The sequence below is a fragment of the Lutra lutra genome, chromosome 12 (assembly GCF_902655055.1).
Source record: "Lutra lutra chromosome 12, mLutLut1.2, whole genome shotgun sequence".
NCBI lineage: Eukaryota > Metazoa > Chordata > Mammalia > Carnivora > Mustelidae > Lutra > Lutra lutra.
In genome coordinates, this window is record NC_062289.1 from 75,659,595 (window position 1) to 75,686,826 (window position 27,232).

Sequence of the window (27,232 nt, forward strand, 5' to 3'; positions counted from 1 at the left end):
CTTTTGCTCACTGGGGCTCCAGAATTCTGAAGTCCCCAGATTTGAGCTCAGGGACATTACAACCTGTCCTGTGTTGAAATGGGGACAGAATTTGGAGCCCAGAACCCATTTTCATCTGCCTGCTCCCAGCTAGCTAATGGCCTGAGTTCAAGGACTTTTCCCAACCCGATCCATTTCAGGAAAAAATCACTGGGCTGTCATTGGGGCCTTTCCTAGAAGTCATGCCATCTGCAGACCTTAATCTTACTGGGTGTGCTTTTGGAAACCTCATTCCCCATCTACTTTCTCAGAGCTGCCATTGAGCCTAAAAACACTCTTAACACAAAATGCTTTTGTTTCTGAGAATCCATGTTCTAGGCAGACACATGCTTCCTCTTTAGATCTGACCCCAAATTAAGTCTTAAAAATTCACTGTAGAGCCAGAGATCAACACAGCAGAATGTGAAGACCCACACGCAATGGTTAGTTCAAAATAATGAGCACAAATTCTCTACAACAAATTAGGGACCTACCTTCTCCCTTGAGCAGGGCCTATACTTAGTGATTTGCTTCTAACAAACAGAACGTGGTAAAAACGACAGTATGACTACTGGGAGCAAGTTACACAACACGTGGCAGCTTCCATCTCTCTCTTGGTTCGTCTCCTTTGGGGGAAACTGACATTCAGGTAGCCCGTGGAGAGGCCGTCGTGGTGAGGGTCTCCCGCCCACAGCCATGCGAGGGAGCCTTCTTCCTCCAGCCCTGGTCAAGCCTTCAGATGAGTGCAGCCTTATGACAACCTGAACCAGGACTGTCAAACCAAATTGCTTCCGAATTCCCATTATGTGACATAATCAATGCGTGTGGTTCTGAGCCACCGTTTGGGGGTCGTTTGTTACACAGTAAGCGCTCATTAAGACACTTGCGCGCGAATATCCCACCCACCAAACTAGGTTCCTTACAACTTTGGCACAGGGGGCCATTGAGCCAAATGCTAGACGAAGCTGCAGGCTTGGATCCCAGCTACTCCTTTCCCACTGGAGAGAGCAGGGCTGGACAATAGCAAGATACTGTGAGCGCTCCCTCAGCTTTCTTCCTACAGCTTCCTGAGCTGGACATTAATGCCCAGCTGGGTTCCCCGCTTTCCTCTGGGCATTGCCCTGGCTTCTCTTCTTACTCCAGCCTCGCAGGTGCCTCCATGCAGGTCACCCTTCTCTGAAAGTAAACAACCAAATGGCCCCAAGCCCCCAGCCTTCCCGGCCCAGCCCAGCTTGCTTCTTGGGGAGGCCCACAGTGAGGTGCATGAAAACCCACAAAGCTTTCTGCTGGAGTTTGAGGAAACGCAGGTGGAGCTGGGGGACGAGCAGCAGTGTGGGGGAAGCTGAGACAGTCCCTCTGGATGCTGATTTCCTCAGTCCTAGGATACATGTCCAAGAGCTGGGGGTCACCTGGAGAGTGGCCTCCCCTGGTGTGCATTCCCACTGTTCCTGAAGCCTTGAACATCTCCCCGTCACCAGCCCAGCACTGGGCTCTCAGCTATGGCAGCTTCAGCACATTGCCCTCTGGCTCCAACTTGCCCTCAGCCAGTGTCCCCCAGCACCAGAGCAGAGAAGACAGCTGCATACAGTCATTTGTGCTGTGAACCTTCTCCTCTCCACCAAGATGGGACTTTACAAGTCCTATTCCTTGTGCATGGAAAAGCACCCCCCCACCCGAGTCTCATCGACCCAGATTAATTCAGAAAAGCTGGAGTCCATAAACATGCACAGGCACACCCCTTCCCTCTGCTTCTCTGGTCCCGTTTACTTTCTGCCATGGGGCTCAGCTCCATGACCTCAGTGGCAGCCTTGACCCTGACCGGGGCCCAGAGGCCGCTGGAAGCACACTGCTCAACCCCCCGTCTTCCTGTTCAGTACTGCAGAGGTTCTGGTGACTGAGGACATCATTTCCGGACAGTCCCAGGCCATACTCTGAAAATTAGCATCTGGACTCTGGACTCCCCAGAGCAGGGATCCTCCTGCTAGAGTGGGCCCCATACCCCCGGGGCTGGTGTGCCCCCAGGGAGGTGGCATTTGCAGGACAGACCCTTCCCTGCCTTGGTTTACAAGTGACACCAGAGTGCCCGCATCCCCCTGGACAACAGCCTCATGCCAGCAGGGAACACGGGATGGGGAGGAAGGGAAGGGTTCTGTTTTGGGTCAGTCCATGCTGGCTGCCCAGCATCGACTACTTGTGAGCCTCCAGGATCAAGTTCCCCTGGTGTGATTAATAGTGGCATTCAGACTGCTTCTGGGAAAGGGCCTCTGGTCCATGGGCAGGGCGGTGGGGTGGTGCTTTGAGCCTAATCAAGCTGCCTAGGGAGGCTGGTGGGGAGCATCCAGGCTCTCTGGGTCTTGTCACATTGACAGCAGTAGCACGTGGAGCCTGGCGGCCGCTCCACACTCTCTCAAGTGTTAACCCCACGGTGGCCCTCTCCGAAGTGGCTGACATGCCCTTCACACCCCCACCAATACCACTTTCCTAACACCCCACCCTGCAGTGAGTGGGGGGCCCCCAGAAGTACCACCTCCTCATTCCTGGCTGCTGCGTTACCTCAGAAGCTAAAGATCCTGCTGTTGTGAGTAAGAATCTGGAAGTACATGGCGTGCCTGGGTAGCTCAGTTGGTTGAGTGGCTGCCTTTGGTTCACATCATGATCCTGGAGTCCTGGGATCAAGACCCACATCAGGCTCCCTGCCCAGCGGGGAGTCTACTTCTGCTTCTGACCTCTACCCTCTGTGCTCTCTCTCTCACTTTCTCTCTGATAAATGAATAAAATCTTAAAAAAAAAAAAAATCTGGAGATGCAGAGAATATTCTGGATTACCCCAGTGCCATCACAAGCCTGCTTACCAGAGAGGCAGAGGAAAACGACTCCTGTTGAGAGGAGGTGACATGGAGGCAGAGACGAGTGACATGGCCACAATCCAGGGCCACCAGATGCCTAAGGAGGTGAGGGACGGATTCTGTCCTGGAACCTCGGGACAGCACCCACAGGAGACCAACACGTCTGCCTTGCAAGTGATTTGTGTGTCCTGGCAATTCCAAGCCGCTGGTCTCTGGACAGTGCGGTGCCACAGAGCACAGATGGGGCCCCACCACCTCCACCACCCCCACCGAGAAGCCCTGCATGCTTACAGGGGTGCTGGGAATTTATCCTGGGCAGAGGAGAGCTTTGAAGCAGGGGAGTGACTGGATCGGACTCTCATGAGAAAGGTCACTGGCTCTTGAACAGATGAGAAGCAGGGTGATGGGAGGAGGAGTCCCTGTCGCCCCCAACCCCTGGGCCATCGTGAGGAGACTGGGGAGGACAGGGTGTACAATCAACACTTATCAGCTGGGCGGAGGAGAAAAGAGATACTCTGGATCTTTTCTCAAGGTTTTGTTGAATCTGGGAAGCTTAAGGTAAAGGTTCTCAGGGCTTTGTGAGACTGAAAAAGGACGTTTCCTCTCTGTTTACCTTTAACAGGTAAATTGGCTATCCTTCTCCTGGGAATAAAATCCACAGTGCTCATGAATCCTGTTAGAGCCCAGAGGCTACTCCCTGAGTGCCCGGGTGTGTGTGTGTGTGTGTGCGCGCGCGCACACGTGCTCAAGCGTGCATGCACCTGTTCCCAGCAGAGTGCCTCAGGCAGGGCTGGAGGCCTGGACGTTGAAACCCCATGAGGCCCCCTAGGCAGGGGGAGGGGGAGACAAGCAGCCCCACCTCCCTTGCGCAGGCGAAAAGGCACTGTGTATGTCTTCCCTCCAACCAGCCCGCAGGGGCTTCTGTGGGCCCTGGGCTCAGATCACATCTCTCTGAGTTGCTGGGGCTCAGGGACTTGACTTCTTGGAACTTCAGTGTCTTCTCTGACATGGAGAGGAAAAGGTAATTATGTAAAGGCATGGCGTATTGTGGGGGCTCCCAGAACGTGGGGTTCAATGAATGTCCCAAGAGGACAAATGGCCTCTCCAAGAAGTCCCTGTGCCAGCCATGGAGGCCTGAATGTGTGACTGGAGGTCAAGAGGCTGCCAGACAGCGTGCCTGGGACCTGGCCTCTAATTCCAGCCTGGCCTTCAGCTTGCCACGTGACCTTGGCCACAGGGACTATTGCCATGAGCTAACTTTCTCTGTGTTACATGCACACAACTGTCTCTCTTCCCCCAGTGTGGGCCCCAACGACTCGTGGGATACTAATAGAGGCAGAAGAATATTCTAGAGTGCACAGAGTTCTCTGTACCCAGGGGAGAAAGCACTCTCACCTTGGGTTTGGGGTGTCTAATGCATCAGACATGGGGAAACGTGGGGAAGGGTAGGTGATCAGAAGTTAGGACCGACGTGTGTGCCTGGGAAGGAGGCAGAAAGTAAATCCATCTCTGTGTGTGTTGCCGCCTGCCACCTAATGTTACAATCTGCTTGAGTATTTCCACTGCCATCTGTCAGCAGCCTGAAAATATATGGCCTTATTTTGTCCTGTCCCCTGTGTTTACATCTGGTTAGCAAGATTTAGCAGGGAGGTGTATCTTAGGGGGAAGTTGCTGGCAGCAGGGCCCGATGGTCCTCACAAATAGCATTTTGTACTGAGCCTTTGCTTTGATTACTTAACATTTAAAAAAATATGTATGGAGCACTTCCTATCCACCCAGATTGTGACATACTGTTATCTTACTCAAAGCCCACTTTAAGCCTGTGAAGGTAGGCATTTGGCCCATTTTATAGATGAACCTCACCAAGTGGGTCAGGACTTTTTGGTGGGAGGGACAGCAACTGCAGATCAAATTTGGCTTCAGAATAAAAAGGGAGTTTATTGGCTTGTGGAAGTGGCAAGTCCGGTGGTAGCACTGGTTCCAGGCAAAGCTAGATTAGGGACTCTGGTGACCTCCACACAATGGCACCTGCTTTCCTCTGTGGATTTCACTGTCAGATTTTCTTTACACTAGATCCCCACCTCTACTGCATGAAAAGTAACTTTTCTTTCTCAATGATCTTAGCCAAAGGACAGGATCCTGTCAGCAGCCCTGACCTAATTCCTGAGTGCTGAAGAGTTTGGAAGGCTCTGACTGGTCGGGTCTGGATGGTGAACCCAGCCCTGCAGTTGGGGCAGACCAGACCCTAGAAACCCAAGAACTAAGAATGGGGATGCTACCTCTTGCAAGGGGCTCAGCAGGGTACTGTTGGAGGAGAATGTTACAAATAGCGGTTGTTCACTAGAGACCCAGGTTAGAAGTGGCCTGGGTGTCACACAGGAACACCGTCCAGACTTTAACCTGGAGCTGGCTGGTTTCAAAGGCCTTGCCATTCTTAAGGGGCATTGACTCTTGTTCCCATTAGAATCAGGGCAGGAAATGAGTTAAAACAAATACGGAGATCCGGGCCCCACCCCTTGAACAAAGAAATGAGATGCTTTGGGGCGGGGGTGGGGGGGGATTGTGGGCATCACTATTTCTCAGAACACCCCAGTGATTGTACTGTGCAAAGTCAAGAACCAGCGGATTAGATCACCTTTCCCCTCCCTGGCTATACGTGGCTATACACCATAGGCCATTCAACATTACAAGTGTAACCCAGAACCCAGACAATCTGGGTGAGTGCAGCGGTAGGGGGTAGGGATAAGGAGCAGATGCCTGGGAGCCCTGGGACGTGACCTTGTGTGGTCTGGGCTTGAAGGTGGTTTGGGCTGTGTCAGGATGGAAGCAGGGCTTCTCATCTGAAGCTGGGCGGGCATGCTGGCTCCCCTTTCTCACCTTGAGCACCCTTAGCTGTAGCGCGTAAATTATTCTAGCAATTGCCTAGTTGGCAATGCACACTTCAGGAGAGCGAGAAACATCTCAGCCCCAGGCAAGTGGTGCTCCTCCCTTCTGCTTGTTGAGAGAGCCCAGCCAGGACTGCAGCTGGAAGCAAGCTTGCTGGGAAAACACCAGGCAGCCTGGCTGCTCCCGGGGCCCCAGGCCACCCGCATCACCTACCTCTTTTTATTTTTTTTATTTTTTTAAATTTTGTTTATTTATTTGACAGACAGAGATCACAAGTAGGCAGAGAGGCAGGCAGAGAGAGAGAGGAGGAAGCAGGCTCCCCGCTGAGCAGGGAGCCCGATGCGGGGCTCGATCCCAGGACCCTGGGATCATGACCTGAGCCGAAGGCAGAGGCTTTAACCCACTGAGCCACCCAGGTGCCCCACCTACCTCTTTTTAAAAGGAAAAATTTCAACTAAGGGACTTGCTTCTTCCCCTGTACTGAGGCGGTGGGAAGGGGCCATTGGTTCCCCAGGCCACCTCCACCACTGATCAGACGTGCTGATCTGCCTCTTTCTTACCTGTCCTGCCTCTCACCTGTCCCCCTGCACCTGCTCAGAACCACTATGGCAGAAAGGGGACCTCACTGCTGCTGTAGGGATGAGGCCATATCTGCAGAGGAGCACAGCGACGCTCCCAGAGGCTCCGTGACTTGCCCAAGGTTGGGCGGAAGCCAGCTCCTGGCACAGAGTCCTGAGTACCTCCCAACCCCTACCTTTCCTGAAGCCACGGTCCTTGTTCTCTGCCTCGTGTGCCACTTAGAGCTCCTTAACGTTCCATGGATCTGCTCCTGTTAGCCCACACCCATCATTGGAGAGCTCCGTTTTGTCTCACTCACCATAGACAGCGGTGCCTGCGGGGCCCCACCCGTCTCTGCAACGTGATCCAAACTCCCAGTGGCTCCTGCCAAGTGCCCTCTTTTCCCCAACAGACCACTTTCACAGTTCACTCTGGTTTTCAGCAAGGTCCTTTATTTATCTCCTGTTCCCCAAGCACGGCACATGAGCTCCGGTGGCCGGGCACCCGTGTGGGCTGTGGGCTTTGTAAACGGAGAGCAGTCAGTATGTATAGAAATCATGCACCTCGGTGATTCTTTGACAAGATACTTAATGAGTAAAAAGATTTCACGTATGTTGGAAACTGATGCCCTGTCCGGCATTCCGCTCACTGAAAAAGATCGGTGTAGAGATCTGACTCCAATGGAAACAGGTTTTCTTTGCTCACTTGCCAGTCACTGCCTAGGGCGTCTCGGCCCAGGGTCACTTCTGACGGCCATTCCTCCCGGAAGCTGCTGGTTCTGTTCCGAGAGAACCCTGGACCCGTACAGGTGACCAGCTGTACACCGCCCACTGTATGCATCAGACACTGCCCGTGATACGTGATTCGAAAAAGGCATCTCTAGGACAGCTGGAGGCTACTCTTGCACACCTCAGGTCACAGGAGAATGTTTCTAGAATTTGTGCCTCCAGCTGGCCATATCCTTCACAAGAAACGGAAAAGCCAGCTCCACCGCTGTGGGTCTTTTGGGTTCGTAGGTCTCTGCAAAGGCCCCGCTCACACCCCCTGGCTTAGGTCATTGTCACCTGGCATGCACCCCTGCGCAGAGACGAAGACATGGGGCCGACCCCTCCACTGTCTCAGAGCCCAGCACTTGGTACATTTATGTACAGACAAATAAATGGAAAATCATAGGCAACAAAACTCCATAGCAAAACAGACATTTTTTTGGTCAGATCGACAATTCCAGTTTTGCCAGAGGAAGGTGCTGCTGGAATGTCACCGGAGGAGCACGCAGTCTCATGCTGCCATAGCTCCTATCAGCCAAACGGCTGGTCTGAACGTTCATCGCCGCCGACTCGAAGCGGCTGCGCAGGGAGTGTTCCTGGCCCCATTTGGCAGGAGGGCTCCTGTGGGCAGTGAGGTAAGCGGATCACACATTCGGCAGCTGATCCGTGGGAGCCCCGACTTGGCTCTTGAGGACACCAGCCTCAGCTTGGAAGGAAAGCCGTGTTTACACAGGAGCCTCCAGTCCCACCAGCCAGATGCTCCCCGCTGTCGGGGACCTGAAGGGGTTTGGGAGTGAGGGGAGCGACGGTGACAAGTCTGTTCAGGCCCAGCCGTGCATGCCGCCCCTGACTGGGCCCCCCCTGCCCGTGAAGCTGGCTGGGTGTGGGAACTGCAGACTCTCCCCTGCCCCAGGGTGGCTGAAGGGTCCCCTATGTAACCGTGATGGCAACAGAGGCCAAGGTCTCTAACACTCTGGTTTGCAGTTTTTGTTTTGTTTCATTCGTTTTTCTTTTCAGATGACCACAAGGAGTTTTTAACGTGATTACATTCAGACAGATAACCGCTTGGTTACTCTATTCCAGAGCACTGAAAAACCAGGTACGTGACACGGCACAGACAACAGTCACACCGAAGGCACAAAGCCCCCAGTCACAGAGCAAAGTAACGCGCTATTAGGCAGAAAGGAATCGCAGAAGCAAATGACTGGAAGGAAAAAAAGAAAAATCTAAGGTGATACAAGCTGAAAATTTCCCATTTACAATAACCAAAGGAAAGAGGGAGCCCACGTGATCTCAAAACCCCAAATAAGAACTTTCTGGTGAGGCAGGACTCAGAGCATGGATTCACAGCACGGGTTGGGGCTGGACCGTACCCCAGTCTGCCCGGGCTGACCCGCGGCCACTGTCGCCGACTCCAGCACAGAAAACGTTCTCATCGACCCGGAGCAAAGATGAAATCCAGGGCCTGACGTTCGGCTGCTGCCACATTGGGATGCCACAAATCCACCATGAAAACCACCCGTGGGCCATCCTCTGCTGAACCTGGGAGGGGGGTGCGAGAGAGGAGAGGTTCAAACCGTTCCAGAGCCAGGACCCATGCAGTGCTGGACCCCCCAGTGAGCTTCCGGGCAGGGCCCATCCTGTCCCTTGGCTTGGATCGGAAGATCGCCTCCTCTCTGAACAGGAACGTTACCATGGTTTCATAAGCGTGTGAAAGGAGAGGTGGAGCGTGTGAAAGGAGAGGGGCAGAGGACGGCAGGAGTGAGTAAGAGGACTTTTTGGCCGGTGGAACTGTTCCCGTATGATCCTGTCAGGGTGCATCCGTGTCACTACACATTTGTCAAAACCCACAGAACACAAAGAAACAAGAGTGAACCCAAAGGAGACTAGAGTTCAATTAATGATAACCTGTCACTCTATGTGTTGCTTGCAACAAATGAACCACACTAAAGTAAGATGGTAATGGAAGGGGAAATGGAGGGGGAGCTTATATATTCTGCTCAGTTTTTCTGGAAACCTAACTGTGCTAAGAAATAAAGCCTATAACTTAAAAGAAAGAAAAGAGAAAGGCAGCCGCTCACCTTCGTGGAATGCAGTGTGCAGGAAAGAGTCATCAAAGAGCAGGCAGCGTCCTTCTGCCCAACACTGGGGCTCCCCCCCGACCACCAGTTCACAGCCACTTGGGGTTTTGAGACCTTTGAGGGAAAAGCAGAGAAAAGAGAATGAAAGCAGGTGGGATGGGGGGAATGGGCTGTTTTGGTACCAACTGTCAACTTCTGAAGTGTCCTGGCCTTCTGCCTCACCCCTCAGAGCCCTGTCTGGGGTGGGGGGTGCTTTGGCAGGGGAAATACAGGCTGTGGACCCCGACCATCACCGAGCTCCCTGGAAAACCACATTCCTCCATTGTCTTCATCTGTTCTGGGTCATGGGTCACTCTGCCAAGTCTTGTGCTGCACTTTTGAGACCCCTGAAGCCCACCTGTGGGACCTCCTATTCCAACCCCCATTAATTGAAGAAGACCAGGTTTATAACCCGCCTGGCCTGGTAAACCAATCTCTAGGGCTCCTTTGGTTAAGATGAAACCAGGCCCTCCTCTTTGGGTTCCAAGCTTTAAATCCATGTCGGGGCCTGAGGATGGCATGTTCTTAGTCTAAGCTCCTCTGGCCGCCCTCTGGGACACTGAAGGTCACCCCTAAGGCCATGCCTGAGCTCCACGGGGAAAGAGGCCCACATCTTTGTAAGCCTCCATACATTCACAACGGTGAGCACATGAGGTGCCAAGCAGGGGTGCATAACTGCAGGGAGCAGGCCTAGCTGAAATGCTGCTGTGTGCCCACTTTCACGTCCCCGCCTCCCACCCTAGGATCCAAGGAAACTCCCGGGCCTTGTCACTGCCTGGACATCTGTAAATGAAGGCACCACCACAGCCATGGAACAGAGTCCCGAGGGGCTGGGTGGGCCCCACAGCTCTCGGGAAGGATGCATCGGGAGGAAGCAGGGTCCTGCCAGAGGGGATGTGATCGTGGTGGTCTTGTCTGTCTTTGGGGACTACGGGCACAACCGTGAGGCAGGACCAGTCGGCCCTGCCCACCACAAGCCCCAGCTGACTCCTTAGGATGAACATGAAAGAGAGTTCTTGCTAACAGAGCATTTTAATACGCCCCTTGAACCGGAAGCACGTGTGCAGGAGGAAGTCACAGAGGCCACACAGAGGAGTGGCAAGGACAGAAGACTTGGGGTTAGAGGGCCAGCTCTGACCCTTTACTGCCGCGGTACTCTGGGCAAGTCATTTCACCTCTCTGAGCCTGTAAAGGGGGAACAGCAGTGTGCTTACCTTAGGGGCTACGTGGCCACTGTCCTTGCCACGGGGAATACACAGATTGCCTGAGCGCAAGTCTGGGCTAAATCAGCACTTTTCAGACATCCCTTCAGCCCCTCTCCAGACGGAGCCGCTGAGATTCAGAGAAGTGACGTGACCTGCCAGAAGTCTGCTATTCAGTCCTGGTGGGGACATGAGGTTTAAATCCCAACCACAGAACGGGCTCTAATGACACTGGACAGTATGTCAGCAGTGGTGGCACGAAAGTGCTTGTCCATTCTTGTAGCAAAGGCTTCCACTGTCAATCTCACTGAATCAGGTGAGAAGGGCCATTCCAACTCTGGAATCATCATTTCCCATCTCCTGCTACTGGTAACAACTACTGGGGAGGGCGGTGGGTTTTAGGGCTACGACGGGCCCGGAGGAGAGAGCCCTCACTGACTGGACGAGGCCATTAGGACTCAGTGGTTCTCTGCAGGGACCCTCCACCCCAGGGCTTCCTCTCCTCTGCTCTCCTTTCTCTGGGCCACTAAATGATTCATCACCATGCACCACAGCACAGCAGAAAAATGGTCTGGCCTGCTGGCTTAACAGCCCCCTGCTTACTTTCTTCTCTTCTGCCTTCCCCTTCATCATGCCCCGGCCTTCCAGTGGCCCCCACCCCATTCCTGCCTACTGCCCCCAAACCAGCTTGGTTGGCAGAGATGATCAATACCGTCCCAGAGAGAGTGATCAGGGGGCTCTTGGGGATGGAGCTAGGCCCCACATGCTCTGGCTGAGGGCTTGCTCTTTGTCCCTACCGACCACCCAACGAGGCAGGTCAAGGCTGCAAAAAGGGCTCAGCGCCCCTCTCCCCCGACTTCAGGACGCTGGAGGCTGGCACTCGGGCAGGCAAGGCAAACACAAGCTGGTCTGCCAATTCCACCCAGCCGGTTGGCCCAGAAATCCGACACCAGCACGTGAAAGGCAATGAGAGTCTAACTGTGCTTCTTGAGCAAGAATTTGCTGAATATGCTCATGCATTTTCATCTACCCTTTCCTGAGGGTTGGCCGTGTGGAAGGACATCTGCCTCCCCAGTCAACGTGCCTCGTGAACGTCAGAGGTCACTTGCTGGAGGTCTGTGGCCATGTGGTCAGGACGTCCCAGCCCCCAGCTGGAGCTGTCCCATGGCGCTACGTGGGGTCCAGACCGAGGGACGCCACCCCTAGAGCTAGCTCAGACAGGTCTTTGGTGAATGAATGGACTGGGGGGAATGTACAGCCATGGCCGGGGTTTCAGGTGTCTGTGGGGTCAGCTCCACGAGTCACAGCTCAGATGGCAGGCAGCCAAAGGGAACAAAGGCTGGCATTTCCAGAGCAGGGCTCAGGAATGGTGGGTGTCTCCTGCGTTCCAGCCAGGTATTCTGGCCAGGGACGTACCAGGCTCTCTCCCTCTCTGGCAACACCCAAGGTCACAGGGGTCGAACCCACCTTTGTTTCATTCCGCAGTGGATTCGAACATGTGCATGACTGTGGAAAGAAGGAAACGCTGAGCAAACCTAACCAGGGAGCTTGCCCCGGCGACGGGGAAGCGGCCACAGTCCAGCGGGCCTCCTTCCAGGAGAACATGACACGGCCCAGTTTTTCTGGTGGCAAGAACTAGCAGGGTTGAGAAGGAAACGACAGGTCGTACGGAGGGCCTGTGGGGGCGTGGTTTACACTCACACATGCACCACGCAGGTACACGACAGGCTTTTGTGCAAAGAAGGCAAAGCCTAGCTCTTCTGCCCCCCATCCCGCTGCCCTTGCCACTGAACACACCTGCCTGGAATTCTACCTCAGTCCAGACTCCCTTCCTGCCGGGTCACTCTGAGGCTTTTGAAAAAGAGCCAAAGAAAACCTTTGAAGAAAGCTCAGTACTGTCCCCCATGGCCCCAGTCTCCACCCCAAAGCTGGGCACAGGGGCTCCTGCATGGTTCGTTCCCACCCAACCTGTCTGACCTCGGCCCCCACCCTGGACTCAGCCACGTCTGGGGGCTCAGGGGGAAGACTCCTCTGCTCCATCCTAGCGGCCCTGGCAGCCCGCACGCTGGGATCTGAGTGGGCCCTGGGGTCCTGCATGGCGACCTTACTGAGACCACTCAGATGCCACCTCACCCCCTCGATTAATCAGAGTGCCCTTTGCCTAAATGCCCTTTACCTGCCCGTAGTCTCCACATGCTACTTCTCATCCTCCAGAGAGCCCCCAGGCACAAACTGTCACCCTTGTGCGAGGCTCATTGTTTCGGGGTCCCAGCCAAGATCACTCGGCAGATGGGGCCAACAGAGCTGAGTCCGGGGGTGCTTGCTTCCGAAGCCTGATGGTTTCCCACTGTTTTCTGAGGGCCCAGGTTTTAGGGATCCTTTCTTAGACTGTCCAGCACTGGTTTCATCCCAGGGGACTAGCTACCACCTCTCTCCCTGCCAAGCAGCCACAGAAAATACCACTTTAACCTCTCAGTGGTCCTGAAGTAAGCGCTACCTCCCCATTTTACAGATGAGGAAACTGAGGCACAGAGAGACTCTGTTCCTTGCCCAGAGTCCCAGAGCTGACCACGGATCCAGGCCCCCTCTTCTGGCACCTCTGCCCTGTCCTGCCTCTGCTCTGTAAACACTCACAGTGTCAACTGCTCGAATCTAGCTGTCTCTCAAAGTAGCAAAGCTCTCTGTCCACGTCCCATCTTGCTCAGGATCCCCACATGGGGCAGGGGAAGCAGAGGGCTCTGGGGAAAGCGGGGCTGGAGAGCCCAGAAGGCTGCCCTGTGGTTTGTCTACAGAACAGCACGAGGCCCCCTGCTCTAGCCCCGATTGGGCTCCTCCATGTCGGCTTTTTCATCCTCTGTTCCGAAGCCAAGGCAGCTGGAGCTGAGAATTTCCTGAAGCCGACCCTACCCGGACTCTGGGCATGCCCCCTAATCTGGGATGCTAAATGGGGGTACCTACCCATTATCATGACTCACTAGGCACAAGGCATTTGGGGGAACAAACGTCCCCGTGTGCTGAGCTGTGGCGAAGCCCCCCTCACGGGTGAGTAAGCACTCGTGTCCGGCTCCGTGCACATAAACGCTTCATGACACGTGTTCTCAGCGGGCTCTCCAAGTAACTCCACGGGAAGGAGCTCTTTACCTCTCCTCTCTACGTGAGGACATGGAGATGCAGGGAGGCAAAGTGACTTGCCCCAGCTGACACAGCCAGCAGCCGCTGGGGCCAGGACGCAAACCCGGCCAAGCTGACTCCAACCCCATTCTTAGGGCCACTGTCGCGCACGGTACCGACTGCCCTCGAACCTGAATGAACTCGGCACTAACACCACACGTGCGTGCCCCCTCGACTCGGGAAGCACGAGGGCATGTTGTGCAGCAGCCCAGGAATCAGGATGAACCTGTGACAGTTACAACAGCCTCCGGGCTCTCAAGCTGTGCTGCCTGATATGGTAGCCACCAGCCACGGGTGCCTCGCTAAGTGTAGACGGAGGCCGAAACTCTGTCCCCCGCCGGCACCAGCTGCGTTTCAAACGCTCAGCAGTCACACGGTGCTAGTGGCTACTTACTGGGGTGGTGCAGATAGAGGCCATTCCCACCACTGCAGAGAGCTCCCCTGGACAGACTTTCTGTCGGATCCTACTGCTCACAAGTTCCTTTTCTGACTCAATCTCTGCAGTCAAAACTCTGCACATAATGCATCGACCTTTGACAGACGTGCCCTGTGGGGCTCAGACAGGCATGATTCTGGTGGCCCAGGATGGCCGTGTCTGGCAGGCTATGCCCTGAGCCCCCGCCCCCACGACCTACCTAAGTGGCACCGGATGCGGATGTTGGTGGGGCCATAGTGCTCCGTGATCACAGTCCCTGGGCTCAGCACAGAGATGCACGCATTCCCAAAAACATTGTTCCCAATACAGGTCCGAAGGCTTCCAAGCAAGCGGTACGTCCGTGGGCACTTCCTGCAGTTCCTGGGAACGCAAACCCCCTGATTGACCAAGTAAAAGGTGACCCACTCCCCGCTGGGAGTGCTGTTCATTTTCCATCCTTGCGGGAGGCTGCAGTTTGAGAAGGCTTTGTACAGGGTCTCAAACTCGCACAGAATGGTCTGGAAGTTGCGCTCCAGCAGCTCCACGTCATGCTTCTGGGCATCCCGTGGGAAGTAGGGTGTGGTGGGGAGGTCAGGCAGGAAGAAGACCTCGGGCTTCTGGATGGAGGGCCGGCTGCTGAGGTAGCGGCCCTGCTCGCGGATGCCCTTGTGGATGCGGCCCATGCCGGACCAGGAGTAGCGCTTGGCGTACTCCTGCAGGTTGTAGTAGAGCTTCTGGTTGAGGCCCTCGTTGTGGGCGCAGCGCACACACTCAGGGGACTGGCAGTATGCGTAGCCATTCTGCAGCCCGGAGGCATCTGTGCCCTGCATCAGGGAGTTGACGGTTGCGTAGGGCCGGGGCGGCTCGCGACCCACGTGGTAACAGTACCACACGAACAGGACCAGCAGGCAGGCCACGCTGACCACAGCCGTGGTGTCGCAGTCCCGTACCGACTGGATGCCCGTGGCGATGCAGTCCCGCAGGCCGTCCAGCGACCAGTTCCAGGCCACCAGCCACTCGAGCGACATCTTGTGGGGGATGACGTTGGGGGCAGGGGGCGGGGTGAAGCAAGGTCAGACAGTCAGTCCTCAGGGGTCCCAAGGGCACCCACACCCTGCAGCTTAACATTAGGGGGAAGGGGTGGCTGGGGCCAGAGGAGGCACGGCTGCCACCACGGTTCCTCGGATCCCGCCAAGCGTGGCATTGACCCACGTCTGGGCTCACCACTCCGCTCCCCACAAAAAAGTCACTGCAAGCTGGGTGGAAGGAGCTGCTTTCGGTCACGCCAGCAAGTGGGGTCAGTCACCGTGAAACGATTTTCGAACCTGACATGAGAAAAGAAAAGTAAACCAGCATAAATTTTTATACCTGGATATATCCTCAACTGAAATGTAAAATCCCAGATCCTTCTGGAATGTCCTTGTGGGTAGGGGACACACTTCTCAATCTTGTGTGTTCTCTCCCCATTTTGCCATACCCCCCGCCCCCCATTTCCCAAGAGGCCAGTGGTGCATAATTTGAAACCAGTACTAACAATTACACAAGGCCCATCTATTCTGTGTCATTCATAGGGGGTGTGATCAGCCCCATTTTACAGGTGGGGAAACCGAGGTCCTGAGAGGTTATATACCTCACCCAAGTTCACGTGACCAGGTCAGGGACACACACCCCAGCAGGCTGCATGATGATGTCTAGTCATGGTAGGCATTTCATAAATACTTGTTCTCCTTAAGTCTCTGTACCTTTACAGAGAGATCTGGATTCAGAAGCATCTTAAAAATGGCAAAGGAAGGGGGTGCCTGGGTTGCTCAGTCATTAAGCAGCTGCCTTCAGCTCAGGTCATGATCCCTGGCTCCTGGGATCCAGCCCGTATCAGGCTCACTGCTCATTGGGAGGCCTGTTTCTCCCTCTCTCACTCCCTCTGCTTGTGTTCTCTCTCTTGCTGCCTCTGTCAAATAAATAAAATCTTTTATAAAAAAAAAAAAAAATTGGCAAAGGAGGGGCACATGGCTGGCTTAGTCAGTGGGGCGTGCAACCCTCGATCGCAGGGTCAGGAGCTCGAGCCCCATGTTGAACACAGAGAGGACTTAAAATAAATAAAAGATTCCTAAAAATGGCAAAGGAACCACAAACCTGCACCGTCCCCATTTTACCTTCTCTCTTATGGTGCTTCATCATTCCTGCTTAATCTCTCTTGCCCTGCTGACAAAGGCTGGGTTGCACTCAAGCTGGAAGGGGAGGTAGGCTCTTGGGTCATGGGTCGCCCCCACAACTGACACTGGGCCTTTCTGTCTAGTCAGTCCAGAGAGTACTCACTGGTCTCACCCGCAGGTTAGGAGAGGAAGTGATGGGGAAGAATGGAAACAGAAGCCCTCTCAGGTCTCTTTGTCTCCGAAACAGACAGGAGCACTCTGCCAAGTAGCCCGCCACTGGTTGGGGCCAACGTCTGGCACGCCGTTTACCCTAATAACCTAAAAGTAAGATCAGAGCTCGGCAGTCACGGTGCCCGTGTCTACAAAAGCCTGGCCATGTTTCCCAGCTGAGAGACGCTGTGTCCAGCCTGCTTTTCCCAGAACAGCCAGATCTACAATCTCCCACACACCTAATACATTCATTCCCTCAGTGCAAGAGGCCGAGTAATTCACAAAAGTCATTTTGTGTACTACCTTCTCTCTTGGGAACTGAAGGCAACTGAAAAACCGGGTAAGCTGTCCCCTCTCCTTTCTCTGGGGACTACGCTTGGCTGGAAAATTCTTGCGAGATGGCAGAGAGGCCAAGAACCCAGACTGGAGGTGGGCTGGACTGTGGGCGGGACACTTCCCTCTCGGTTCCTTCATCTCTAAGACCGGGCCATGCTCATCTCCTGGGATGGAGGAAAGTGACGGCAGATATAAAACACTTAGGATGTCACAACGAACATTTAATATGTGCTTAGACATGTGGCAACCCGTGTTGGTCAACCAGTAAAGCCAAGCCAGGGCATTGGGGACAAGTATCTCGGGATGAGGGACCCTAAAAGCAAATTCTGGACACTCTTGTCGCCACGTATCTAAGCTGACTTTTATTTGTCCCTAGGCTGGCAAGGCTAAAAATGAAAGAGAAACTTTAGGTGCTCATTCACTGCCTGCTTGCGTCTTCCCAGCTCAGGTTGAATTAAGAATCATTTGACTATCATGTTTAGCAAGTCAAAAACGCACATGCTAAATATTCATGGCCGTTTTTATGTTTCTAGGAAAAATACAAGAGTGGGGAGGCTAGCAGCTCAATTTTTTTTTCTCACACGTTCTCAATTTCTTCACAGATCTGGGCCCCACTGGATGGAAACAGACCATTTGGTGCCCCTGGTTCTCTCCTAGCCATACCGTAACTGGCACATGTTCCCTTGAAAGGGGAAGGAAAAGAAAATCTGGGATGATTCTCCCGTGTTTTGTTTGCAAGCCTGTCTCCCAACCAGAACCCCAGGATTCCTGAAATTCAGTGTGAAACTGTCATCTGCGTGAAAAACAAGCACTTTTACTAAAAGGATTTCCCCCCTCGCTGAGCTCAACTTCTAATTGGAACTTTTAAACTCAGTCTCTCAGGAGAAGAGGTTTCTCTTCGTTGAGAAGTGAGATGGTGATAATTTAGCAAACACCTGTTAAGTGTCAGTCCCCATCAGCCCTGCTAATTGCTTAACTCCAGCACAATGAAAACCTGGAACACAGGGCGGATGAAGAACAGATCTCTTCACTGGACACCCCTGGGGCTCACCAGCCTCCTGGGGGAAACCTCGTTCTAGACAAGGCCCGCCATGAGCGCTCCCTACACTGAACTATAAACAAAAGGCAGCAAAAGATCCTGATGCCCTGAGCCCAGCTTCGGGTCCTGTTCTCATAACCAGCACGGAGAGCCGAAGTTAGGACTTTTCTTACCTGCCGCTTCCTCTTAGTCAAAAGACACTGGCAGGCCCGTAAGCCCAGAGGTGGGTTTAAAAGCTCACAGCTGAAATGTGACACTAAAAAATCCTTTACATTTGCAGGGTGACTGGCAGCTTATTAAGTACTGGTTCCAACATTTGACCCTCAGGGCACCCAGTGACAACCACGAAGGCGCCAGTGGAAAGGGCATGGATTCTCTCCCCCTCTCCAGTTCTTGGCTCAGGGACCACAGTAATGTCCGGTTTCCTTCACACATCTCATCATTTGCATCTGTTTCATGTCTGTCCTCCTTAGGGACAGGGACCTGTCACTGCAGTTCTGACCTTTAATAACTCCGATCGTAAAGGTCAGTCAGCCCTGGAGAATGCATGGCCAATTGGTCAGCAAGTCCAATGAAATAGACCTTTTGATACGATGAACATCTAGGGGACAGACTCAGCTCTAACTTGGCTAATGGAGTTCACCTTACGATCCAAGAAGCTGCCCAGTGCTAAAGAGCTTTTGGTCATTCCCAGGGTGCAGCCAGGCTGCCCTAGAAGTACCCCCAAAGAGCAGGGCAAAGCAGGGCAAGGGGTGTGATGTAGGTCACCCTCCCCACCCAGGACCCTGGGAACTCTCTTGGGACCAGCCCTCCCCCTTGGGCAACTGGAGACCTTTCCTCCTCACTTTCTGGGCCAGCTTTTTCAGCATCCGCCCACTCTGGAGAGTGGGGGAAAGGTGGAGGCAGCGGATGGGTTAACACAGATGGTGACCACCAGGAGTTCAGGGGAGAAGGGGGATGGGACCACGGAAAGGTGCATATTGACAGGAAAAGTGGGCAATCGGCTGAAGACTGGGGAAGGTGGCTTATGGTTGACAGCTCATGGGACAGGGGAGGAGGGTCACCACGAGAAATATGGGAAGTGGGTGACGCTCAGGGCTGGGGGGAGGGGGAGAGAAGGGAAGGAAAGGGAGCGGGGAGGAGGGTCATGGGGCGCCGCGGTGGGCACCGCGATGGGGCAGGGGCTACGAGGAGGGTGCTGCCCTGCCCGCCGCCAACACAGCCCCGGCGGCGCTCTGCACGTAGCGAGCGCCGGGCGGCGGGGCCCCTCGGCCGGGCCGGGATGCGGGGCGCGGGGCGCGGGCGGGCGCCGGCGTTCCCAAGCATCCCCAGCGGCCGCGCCGCCGCCAGCCGTGGGGACCGCGGGCCTGCAGCCGTCCGGCCCCCGCCTCCTCCCCCTCTCCGGGGGGGTGGGGTGGTGGCTGCCCGGCCGCGCCGTCTTCCCCCCCAACCCCCCGCGCCCGGCAGCCCCCCGAGACGCCGCTTACCTGCGCCCGGGCGCGCGGGCGGCGGGGGCGGATGCTGGGGCCGAGGGGACGCCGCCACCCGAGGGCGCGGACGCGCAGACGCCCCCTACCCGCGCCGCGGGGCCACCGCCCGGCCCACGCCGCGGGAGCCCGAGCCGGAGCCGAGTCGGTGCCCCCACCGGTGCCGACGCCGCTCTGCGCTCCGCGGGGCCGCGCGGACCACAACTCCCACAATGCCGCGCGCGGCTGGCCGGCGGGAGGAGGGGGCGCGGGCGGAGGGCGGGGCGGGGCTGGCGTGGGGGCGGGGCGGGGCGGGGCTCGGACCCCGGCGCGCCGTGCGCGGGGCCGTTGGGGAGGCTTAATGGGAGCCGCGGTGGCGGGGACCCCGGGACGCACTGCCCGGCGGGGCCGGGGGCGGAGCGCGCAGGCGGAGCGCGCGGGCGGGCGGGCGTTCATTCATTCGCTCTGCGTTCCTCCCTCTGTGCCCCTCTGCTCCCCCGTCCCCGGTCTCTGTCCCTGCTCCGGCTCTCCCTCCTACAACTTCCTCCTTCCATTCTCTTTCACTTTCCTTCCCTCTTCTTTCCTCCCTCACTTCCTCGGGCCCTGAAAGCCCTCTTCCCTTTATTTATTGATTCACCGCGCACTTAAATGGCCGCTCCGGCACTTGGAATGAAACTGTAAATCAGACAGGATCCCTAATGTCACGAAAAACTCCTTGGTTCAGTAGGAGCGACTGTTGGGCAGCCTCCCTGTGCCTGGCCCTGTGCTCTTTGGGGAGCGGGGCACACGCGGGCCCTGCCCACAGGGAGCCACAGTCTGGCCAGGAGTCGAGGGTGCCCAAGTAATCACGGAGGTAAAGGCACCCTCACCTGGCTCCGCAGAGTAGTAGAAAGAGACAGGGCAGGGTGAGCCGCGTGGAGCAGAGGGCATGTGATGGGGTGGAAGCCCCCCACCGGGGCCTCTGTAAGGAAGTGATGTTGGAGCTAAGGCCTGTGGGAAACATAAGCTAACAGTGGTCATAGGATGTACATGTTAAGGGCTCCGGGGGCTCCATGCATGGGCGGGTTCTGGGAACTCAGGAGTAGGATGGCTGGCGCGGGATCCATGTGTTCCGTCCCAAAATCGACTTGTTGCTGTCCCAGCATCTACTTTGCCCCTGTCCCAGAACATACTTCAATCATGTCTCAGAATCCACCTCTCACACCTGTCCTAGAACCCACCTGGTCCCTGACCTAAGAACTCACCTCCACCATGTCCCAGAATTGTCCCTGCACTGGAACCCACGTCTAAGGTGGGTCAGAATCCCCATCTGCTGTGGCTCAGAGCCTACCTCCACCACGACTTAGAATCCACTTGTTACTCCAAAGGAGGAAGAAACCCCCCCCCCCCTTATTCTGCTAAAATAACCAAAATGCATGCATTGGGAAACCAAAAATGCATCCAGATTTGTTCAAAGTGTGGGTAATCAACACAGTGATCCGATTTAGGAACATTAAACAAGATGTCTCTTTTCATTGCCAGCCTCCCATTGGTTGAACCTGCGGAGGGCTGAGAAGGTGGGAGGGCACTTGGTCCTTCTCAGGTTCAGGAAGTTGCTCAAACTCAGACTTCTCCGAAGGCGCTTATACAGTCAGAGCATCACACTGACAGGGCTGAGAAGGAAAACATTCTTCATACAGTTGTAAATGTGTGTTCATTCCTGGATCATGCCATCTGTAGTGCATTACGAATTAATATTGTCTATAAATCCTGTCATTATCTTTGACCAGCGCAATTATACTACTCTGTATTTGTTAAGAGTATTTATTGGTTCCATGGCGATATTACCCCTTTACACATTTTGCTAACCATGCTTGCCATTTCTGCCTGTGGGAGACACTGGGATGGGGGGCGAGTTCCCCCAGAAAAAGAGTATCCAGGCTTTCTTCCAGAGGGGGCTTTGGGATGAGAGCTCCAAATAAATTGTCATTGCACTAATGGAGGAGCCAAGATAAGGGCCAAGTGAGTCTAAATTGCCTGTCTCCTGCTTGGCTGCCACTGGCGCCCTCCTCCTCCCGCTGTCTCCTCAGGGAAGCCCTCCCCGACCCACTCTGAAGCTGCACAACCTATCATTATGCTATCTCATCCACTCGTGGAGTCCACCCAACTCCCTCCGGCTGCAGATGGAGTCACTGGGGGTCCAGAGAGAAAACATGCCTTGCTAAAATCAAGGTCACAGCAAGTCAGTAAAGGAGTAAGAAAATGAGAAATTTAGTCTTATTTGTCAAAATGACAACAAATGTATATATCTTAAAAACAAACAATGTCACTACTCTATATCCATCCTAGAGAAATTCTAGAATCGATAAAGGAATAGAGATGTTTTTATATTGTATAATCCTGTGCAACAGTTTAAAAGGAAGAGCTCGATATATATGTGATGATGTAAAGCTCCTAGGGGTGCCTGCCTGGCTGGCTCAGTCAGGAGAGCGTGGGACTTTTGATCACAGTGTTGTGAGTTTGAGCCCCATGTTGGGTGTAGAGAGTGCCTAAAAAAATAGAATCTTAAAAATATATATGTATATATATTTACATATATACATATATAAACTTTATAAATATATGTAAAAGTAATAGAGCAAAAAATCAGAGTTATGCTTGTAGTCTGACTTCATCTGCATAGCACATACACACAACACAAAATGTTACTCTGTAGTTTCTGTGGATATATATGTATATTTATAGAAAAGCAGGAGAAAAGCATTAGAAGAATACACTAGTATGTTCTCCTTTTTAAAAGTCAAAATATTACATTGTTGGCAAATGCAAAGAATATCCTTCAGAGGACACACACCAAATTCATGAGTTGTAACTTCAGGGGCCATTAGGAAGGAAAAAGAAATTAGGCACGGTGGACAGAAGGAATCCAGCATTTTCTGGAATATTGTAATTTGACTCAGTATTTTAAAAACGATTTCTTTATTTTTTTTAAGATTTTTAAAATTAATTTGTCAGAGAGATAGAGCGTGCACAAACACAAGCAGGGGGAGCAGCAGGCAGAGGGAGAAGCAGGCTCCTTCCTAAGCAGGGAGCCCAATGCGGGGCTCTTGGGCTGTCGATCCAAAGACCCTGGGATTGTGACCTGAGCTGAAGGCAGAGGCTTCATCAACTGAGCCACCTAGGCGCCCCATTTTTAAAAGGATTTAAATACTCCTGGAATAAAATGCAAAAAGGACAAATCAGTTACTAGGAGTACCGCTCTCCTTTATCCCTCAACTACCCGGTTCCCTATCCTTGAGATAATCATTAAAACCAGTTTCTCATGCATCCTTCCAGGAAAATGCGTGTTTGCAAATACTGTGCAGAAATATTCTAACTTTTGAAAGCAAAATATTAGTATGCTATTAGTGATATTAAAAAATATTTTTAAAGTAAAATTCAAAATTACCTTAAAAAGTATTTTTTGAGAATTAAGAATTGCTCAACATGATAAAATCCTTTTTTTTTAAAAAAAGATTTTATTTGTTTATTTGACAGAGAGAGTGAGAGAACATAAGCATGGGGAGCAGCAGAGGGAGGGGGAGAAGCAGGCTCCCCGCTGAGTAGGGAGCCAAATTCAGAACTCTATTCCAGGACCCTAAGATCATGATCTGAGCAGAAGGCAGACACCCAACCATCTGAGCCACCCAAGCACCCGAGAAAAATCTTTTGATAGAATTCACCGCATCAGGGGCGCCTGTGTGGCTCAGTGGGTTAAGCTGCTGCCTTCGGCTCAGGTCATGATCTCAGGGTCCTGGGATCGAGCCCCTCATCGGGCTCTCTGTTCAACGGGGAGCCTACTTCCCTCTCTCTCTCTCTCTCTCTCTCTCTCTCTGCCTGCCTCTCCATCTACTTGTGATCTCTGTCTGTCAAATAAATAAAATCTTTAAAAAAAAAAAAAGAATTCACCGCATTAACAAATTAAAGTCAAAGCACTATATAATGTTTCAGTAGACGCAGAAAAAGCATTTAACAAAATTCAACATCCTTTCATGATTAAAGAATCCTGGCAAAGTAGGAAGAGAAGGGAATTCCGTCAATCCGATAAAAGAGCATTTATGAAAAATTTACAACCAACATTATAGTTGATGGCTAGAGACTGAATGCTTTCCCTCAAAGATCAGAGCTGAGACAAAGATGCTCGTCTTTGCCATTCCTATCCAACATCATATTGGATTTTCTACCAATGGAATAAGGCAAGAAAAAGAAATAGGAAGCATTTGAAAGAATAATGGAAAAAATTCTCCATAATACCAACAAAGCTGTAAAGACCTCAGGAAAGAATTGAACTAAAATGGGAAAGATGAAAAAAGTTGAAATAAAAAGTATTGAGAGGCAGAGTATAAATTGTGAATGATGACAATGTATGCAAAATTCATGGCTATGAAGAGACAACATGACGAAGATGTAAGATTCCCCTAATAATCTATAAAATTTAAACAATTTTTAATGAAAATCTCAGTATTTTTAGTGCAACCAGATAACTTGGTGATAAAATTTATATAGAAAGACAAAGAGCCAAGAAAGCTAAAGACAAAATGAAACTGCTTAATAAAAACTGTGTAAAGGTATAAGCCGGCAATGCACACAAGAGGAAACACAATGGCTGATACACTCAGGGAAAGGTGCCTTTCACCATGCTGCTCATCAGGGGAATAAAGAATAAAACCATAGAGATGCCATTTTGCATTCATCTTGTTGGCAGAAATTAAAAAGTCAATTGATGCCAAGTTGGTGAGTCCGTGGAGTCCCAGGTACTCTTGCACACTACTGATGAGTATGAATCTACACAACTCTAGCCATCTTTAATAAAGTAGAAGGTGTGTGCACACACCCAATCCTGCCATCCCACTTCCTGGTCTTTGCTCTAGGGCCCTGGTTTTCAAACTGGGGGTCTCACTGATTGTTCCAAAAGTGATAAAGCAAGTCATGACCACGAGTTAAGATAATGAAACAGAATAAATTACAATAGAAATTATGAGATTATTTAAGTTTATTTCTCCCCTCCACCATAGTGAGCTCTATGCCCAGGGTGGGGTTTGAACTCACGACCCTGAGATCAAGAGTCCCATGCTCCACCAACTAAGCCAGCCAGGTGCCCCAAGGAGAGTTTTTCTGAGTGTATCTTACACTTTCTGTTTGTGTGCATGTGTGCATTGCACGGGGTCCTGCTGTACAATGTGTACTTGGTGGCAGTCAGGTAAGTTTGAGAGTCTTTGTCCTAGAGAAGTTCTCAGAGTGGGACAAGAATATATATAGCAACATGTGCAAAACTGGAGTCAACAAACATTCAAAGAGGAAAATGCACACAAAAATTCAAACAAAACAATATGAGACAGAAGTTATAGCATGAGCCAGAGCTAAATGTACCGAGATGGTTAGATCTCCAAAATATAATATTGAGCTGGAAAAGCAAACTGTAGATTGATACATGAAGCATAATATTGATATAAAGTGTGAACTCATATAAATAACACAGTATGCTGGTGAGGGACTGTTGTATGTGCATATAAGATAGAACTATATGCTATACTACATATGCATGCATATGTACATGCATGGGGAAATACGTACATTAATGTGTATTAATAAATGCATTAATACTAATGTCTTGCATGGTGATCATTAATACAACTTCAAGATAGTAATTATTTGGGGGAAGGGAGAGGAGAGGGGAAGGGAGTGGAATTAAGAAGGAGCACGTTGTACTATCTTATTCCTTTATAAAAACCAAAGGAATAAAGCAAAATGTTAGGATTTGGTAAAGGTGAGTGGTCGGTATCTGAATGTGTGTCCTCTTATTCTCTATGAATGTTTGCAATATGACATAATTGTAAATTATAAAAAGGCAATTAAAATTAATTAATTAATTAATTAACTAGAGAGAGAGAGAGCAGGGTGGCGAGCAGAGGGAGAGGGACAAGCAGACTCCACACTGAACACAGAGCCTGATGCAGGGTTTGATCTCACGACCTTGAGATCATGACCTGAGCTGAAATCAAGACTTGGACACTTAATGAACTGAGCCATCCAGGAGCCCCAGAAGACAGTATGAGAAGGTTAGACAAACTGGTTTTAAACGTTTGGGTTGTGGGTTTCCAACATGACTTGAGCTGTTTGAAGATGTTCAAGAACAGCTAACTGTGCTCCAACTCCGTGGCTCCCAGTAGTGCCTGTAGGGGGAAGAGAAGAGGGAGGGGCAGAAGAGAGTGGGGTGATATGCACATTCTCAGATGTTCTCTGTTGTTGCCTTCTAAGCAGCTTGCCTTTTATTAGCTTTATATATTGCCCTTCTGTATTAGGTAATAGAAGATCCTAAGACTGGGTTTGTAAGCCCCTGGCCTGGGCGACCCCCAATAAAAGTTGGGGGTCTTTGCTCTGGGAAAGATCAGGATAAGCCTGAGCCAGAAATTCTATGGAGTAAGTTTATAAATTTACATAGATTTGTCACACTGAGTGATGAGCTTTGTTTGGTTAGCATATACAATGAGTGATTCCATCTGTCCAGAAAGCCAAGCCACCCTTGCATGTTGTCAAATGCTGAATGTATTCCGGGAACAAACCTAAATCACTTGAGCTGATCCAGTAAAGAGCTATTTAGTCTTAGAACAGACAGTGAACTTCCTGCTTACCGTGCAAATAGGTAGAACCCGACATGAGCCTGCTGCTTGTGAGGCCTGGGAGAGCTTGCTTCATAGAGTGGAAGAAACGAATTAATTAAAACGTCTTCCCCAAGCCATCACCTGTTTCTGCCCCTGCTTTCCACTGGGTCACCTTGAACTTGATCTGGCTCTTGACCTTCCTCTGCAGTCCACGCTCTCTGGAAGCCTCAGAATAGCTTTGGCTGGGCGTGAAAGGTCGGCGTGAGAACCAAGAATTCTCGGCGATGGAAAAACAGGCATGAGAAGCAAGGCCAGGTTCCTAAGATCTATGAGAATCAGCCCTCTACAAATCCTCGAATAGATTTCAGCCACTAAATGAATTAGAACGTGTCATGACAACATGCTTCATGTCCCACCTCCAAGAGCCTTCCTTGGTGGTAAGAGACTGTGATCATATAGGTTTTCATTTTTCCACCAGTTGAGGTTATTAAAATTATTGAGCAACAGGTACACCATGCCAACCACCATCAGAATGGATGCGGGCTAGGGATGCCTAGGTGGCTCCGTCCGTTAAGCGTCCAGCTCTTGGTTTTGGCTCAGGTCACCTTCCCAGGGTCCTGGGATCCGGCTCTGTGTCGGGCTCCATGCCCAGTGCAGTCTTCGTCTCCGTCTGCTCCTCCTCCCGTGTACTCTCTCTCTCTCTCTTTCTCAAAAGTACATAAATAAAATCTTTAAAAAAAAAAAAAAGAATGGATGTGAACTACAAAATAGGACCCACGGGGCGCCTGGGTGGCTCAGTGGGTTAAAGCCTCTGCCTTCGGCTCAGGTCATGATCCTGGGGTCCTGGGATCGAGCCCCGCATCGGGCTCTCTGCTCAGCAGAGAGTCTGCTTCCTCCTATCTCTCTCTGCCTGCTTCTCTGCCTACTTGTGATCTCTGTCAAATAAATAAATAAAATCTTAAAAAAAAATAGACAGGACCCTATCAGTGAATACTGATCCACATCATATCAAGTAGTCTTGATATCTAATCTGCATGAAATTTCATGGAGACTGTATCTTAGCCTCGGAGAGGATATACCTTGAAGCTCCTGGGTAGAATGCCAAAACTTCCTCTCATTTCAAACCCACTGTTTTTACATTCCCCAGGGACAGAAGGTGTACTGCTTGCAACTACTTCTAAACTCTGAGAAGTCGACTGGGAAGACTATTTATTGAGCACGTATTGTTGAACATATCCTATGTGTTATGCTCACGGAGTATACGGCCGTGAGGGAATACAGACAGCTTCTGCATTAAATCCAGCACAAGGAGGGGTTCAGTGTGGCTTTCATGAGCCTTTTAAAATTGTCAGTATCTAAAGCTTAGGAGACGCCATGGAAAATGCTGGTTTCCCAGCTTCTCTTGGAAAGTGGAGATATCTGATCT

At 51.9% G+C, this 27,232-nt stretch overlaps 1 protein-coding gene across 3 annotated transcripts; it reads right to left on the reverse strand.

Moving 5' to 3' along the window:
• Positions 1-8,279: 8,279 nt before the first annotated feature.
• Positions 8,280-19,363, reverse strand: ASPHD2 (aspartate beta-hydroxylase domain containing 2). Of its 3 annotated transcripts, none has more exons than XM_047698194.1 (4): positions 19,208-19,363; positions 14,203-15,307; positions 9,156-9,269; positions 8,280-8,616 (listed from the first exon to the last, which is right to left on the reverse strand). In XM_047698194.1, the coding sequence occupies exons 2-4, from the start codon at positions 15,008-15,010 to the stop codon at positions 8,507-8,509; spliced, it is 1,032 nt and encodes a 343-aa protein (XP_047554150.1). In that variant the 5' UTR covers positions 15,011-15,307; positions 19,208-19,363; the 3' UTR covers positions 8,280-8,506. The 3 variants fall into 3 exon arrangements, with proteins under 3 accessions (XP_047554150.1, XP_047554152.1, XP_047554151.1); XM_047698196.1 differs by lacking the exon at positions 19,208-19,363 and adding an exon at positions 16,649-16,960; XM_047698195.1 differs by lacking the exon at positions 19,208-19,363 and adding an exon at positions 15,725-15,864.
• Between the last annotated feature and the right edge of the window lie 7,869 nt (positions 19,364-27,232).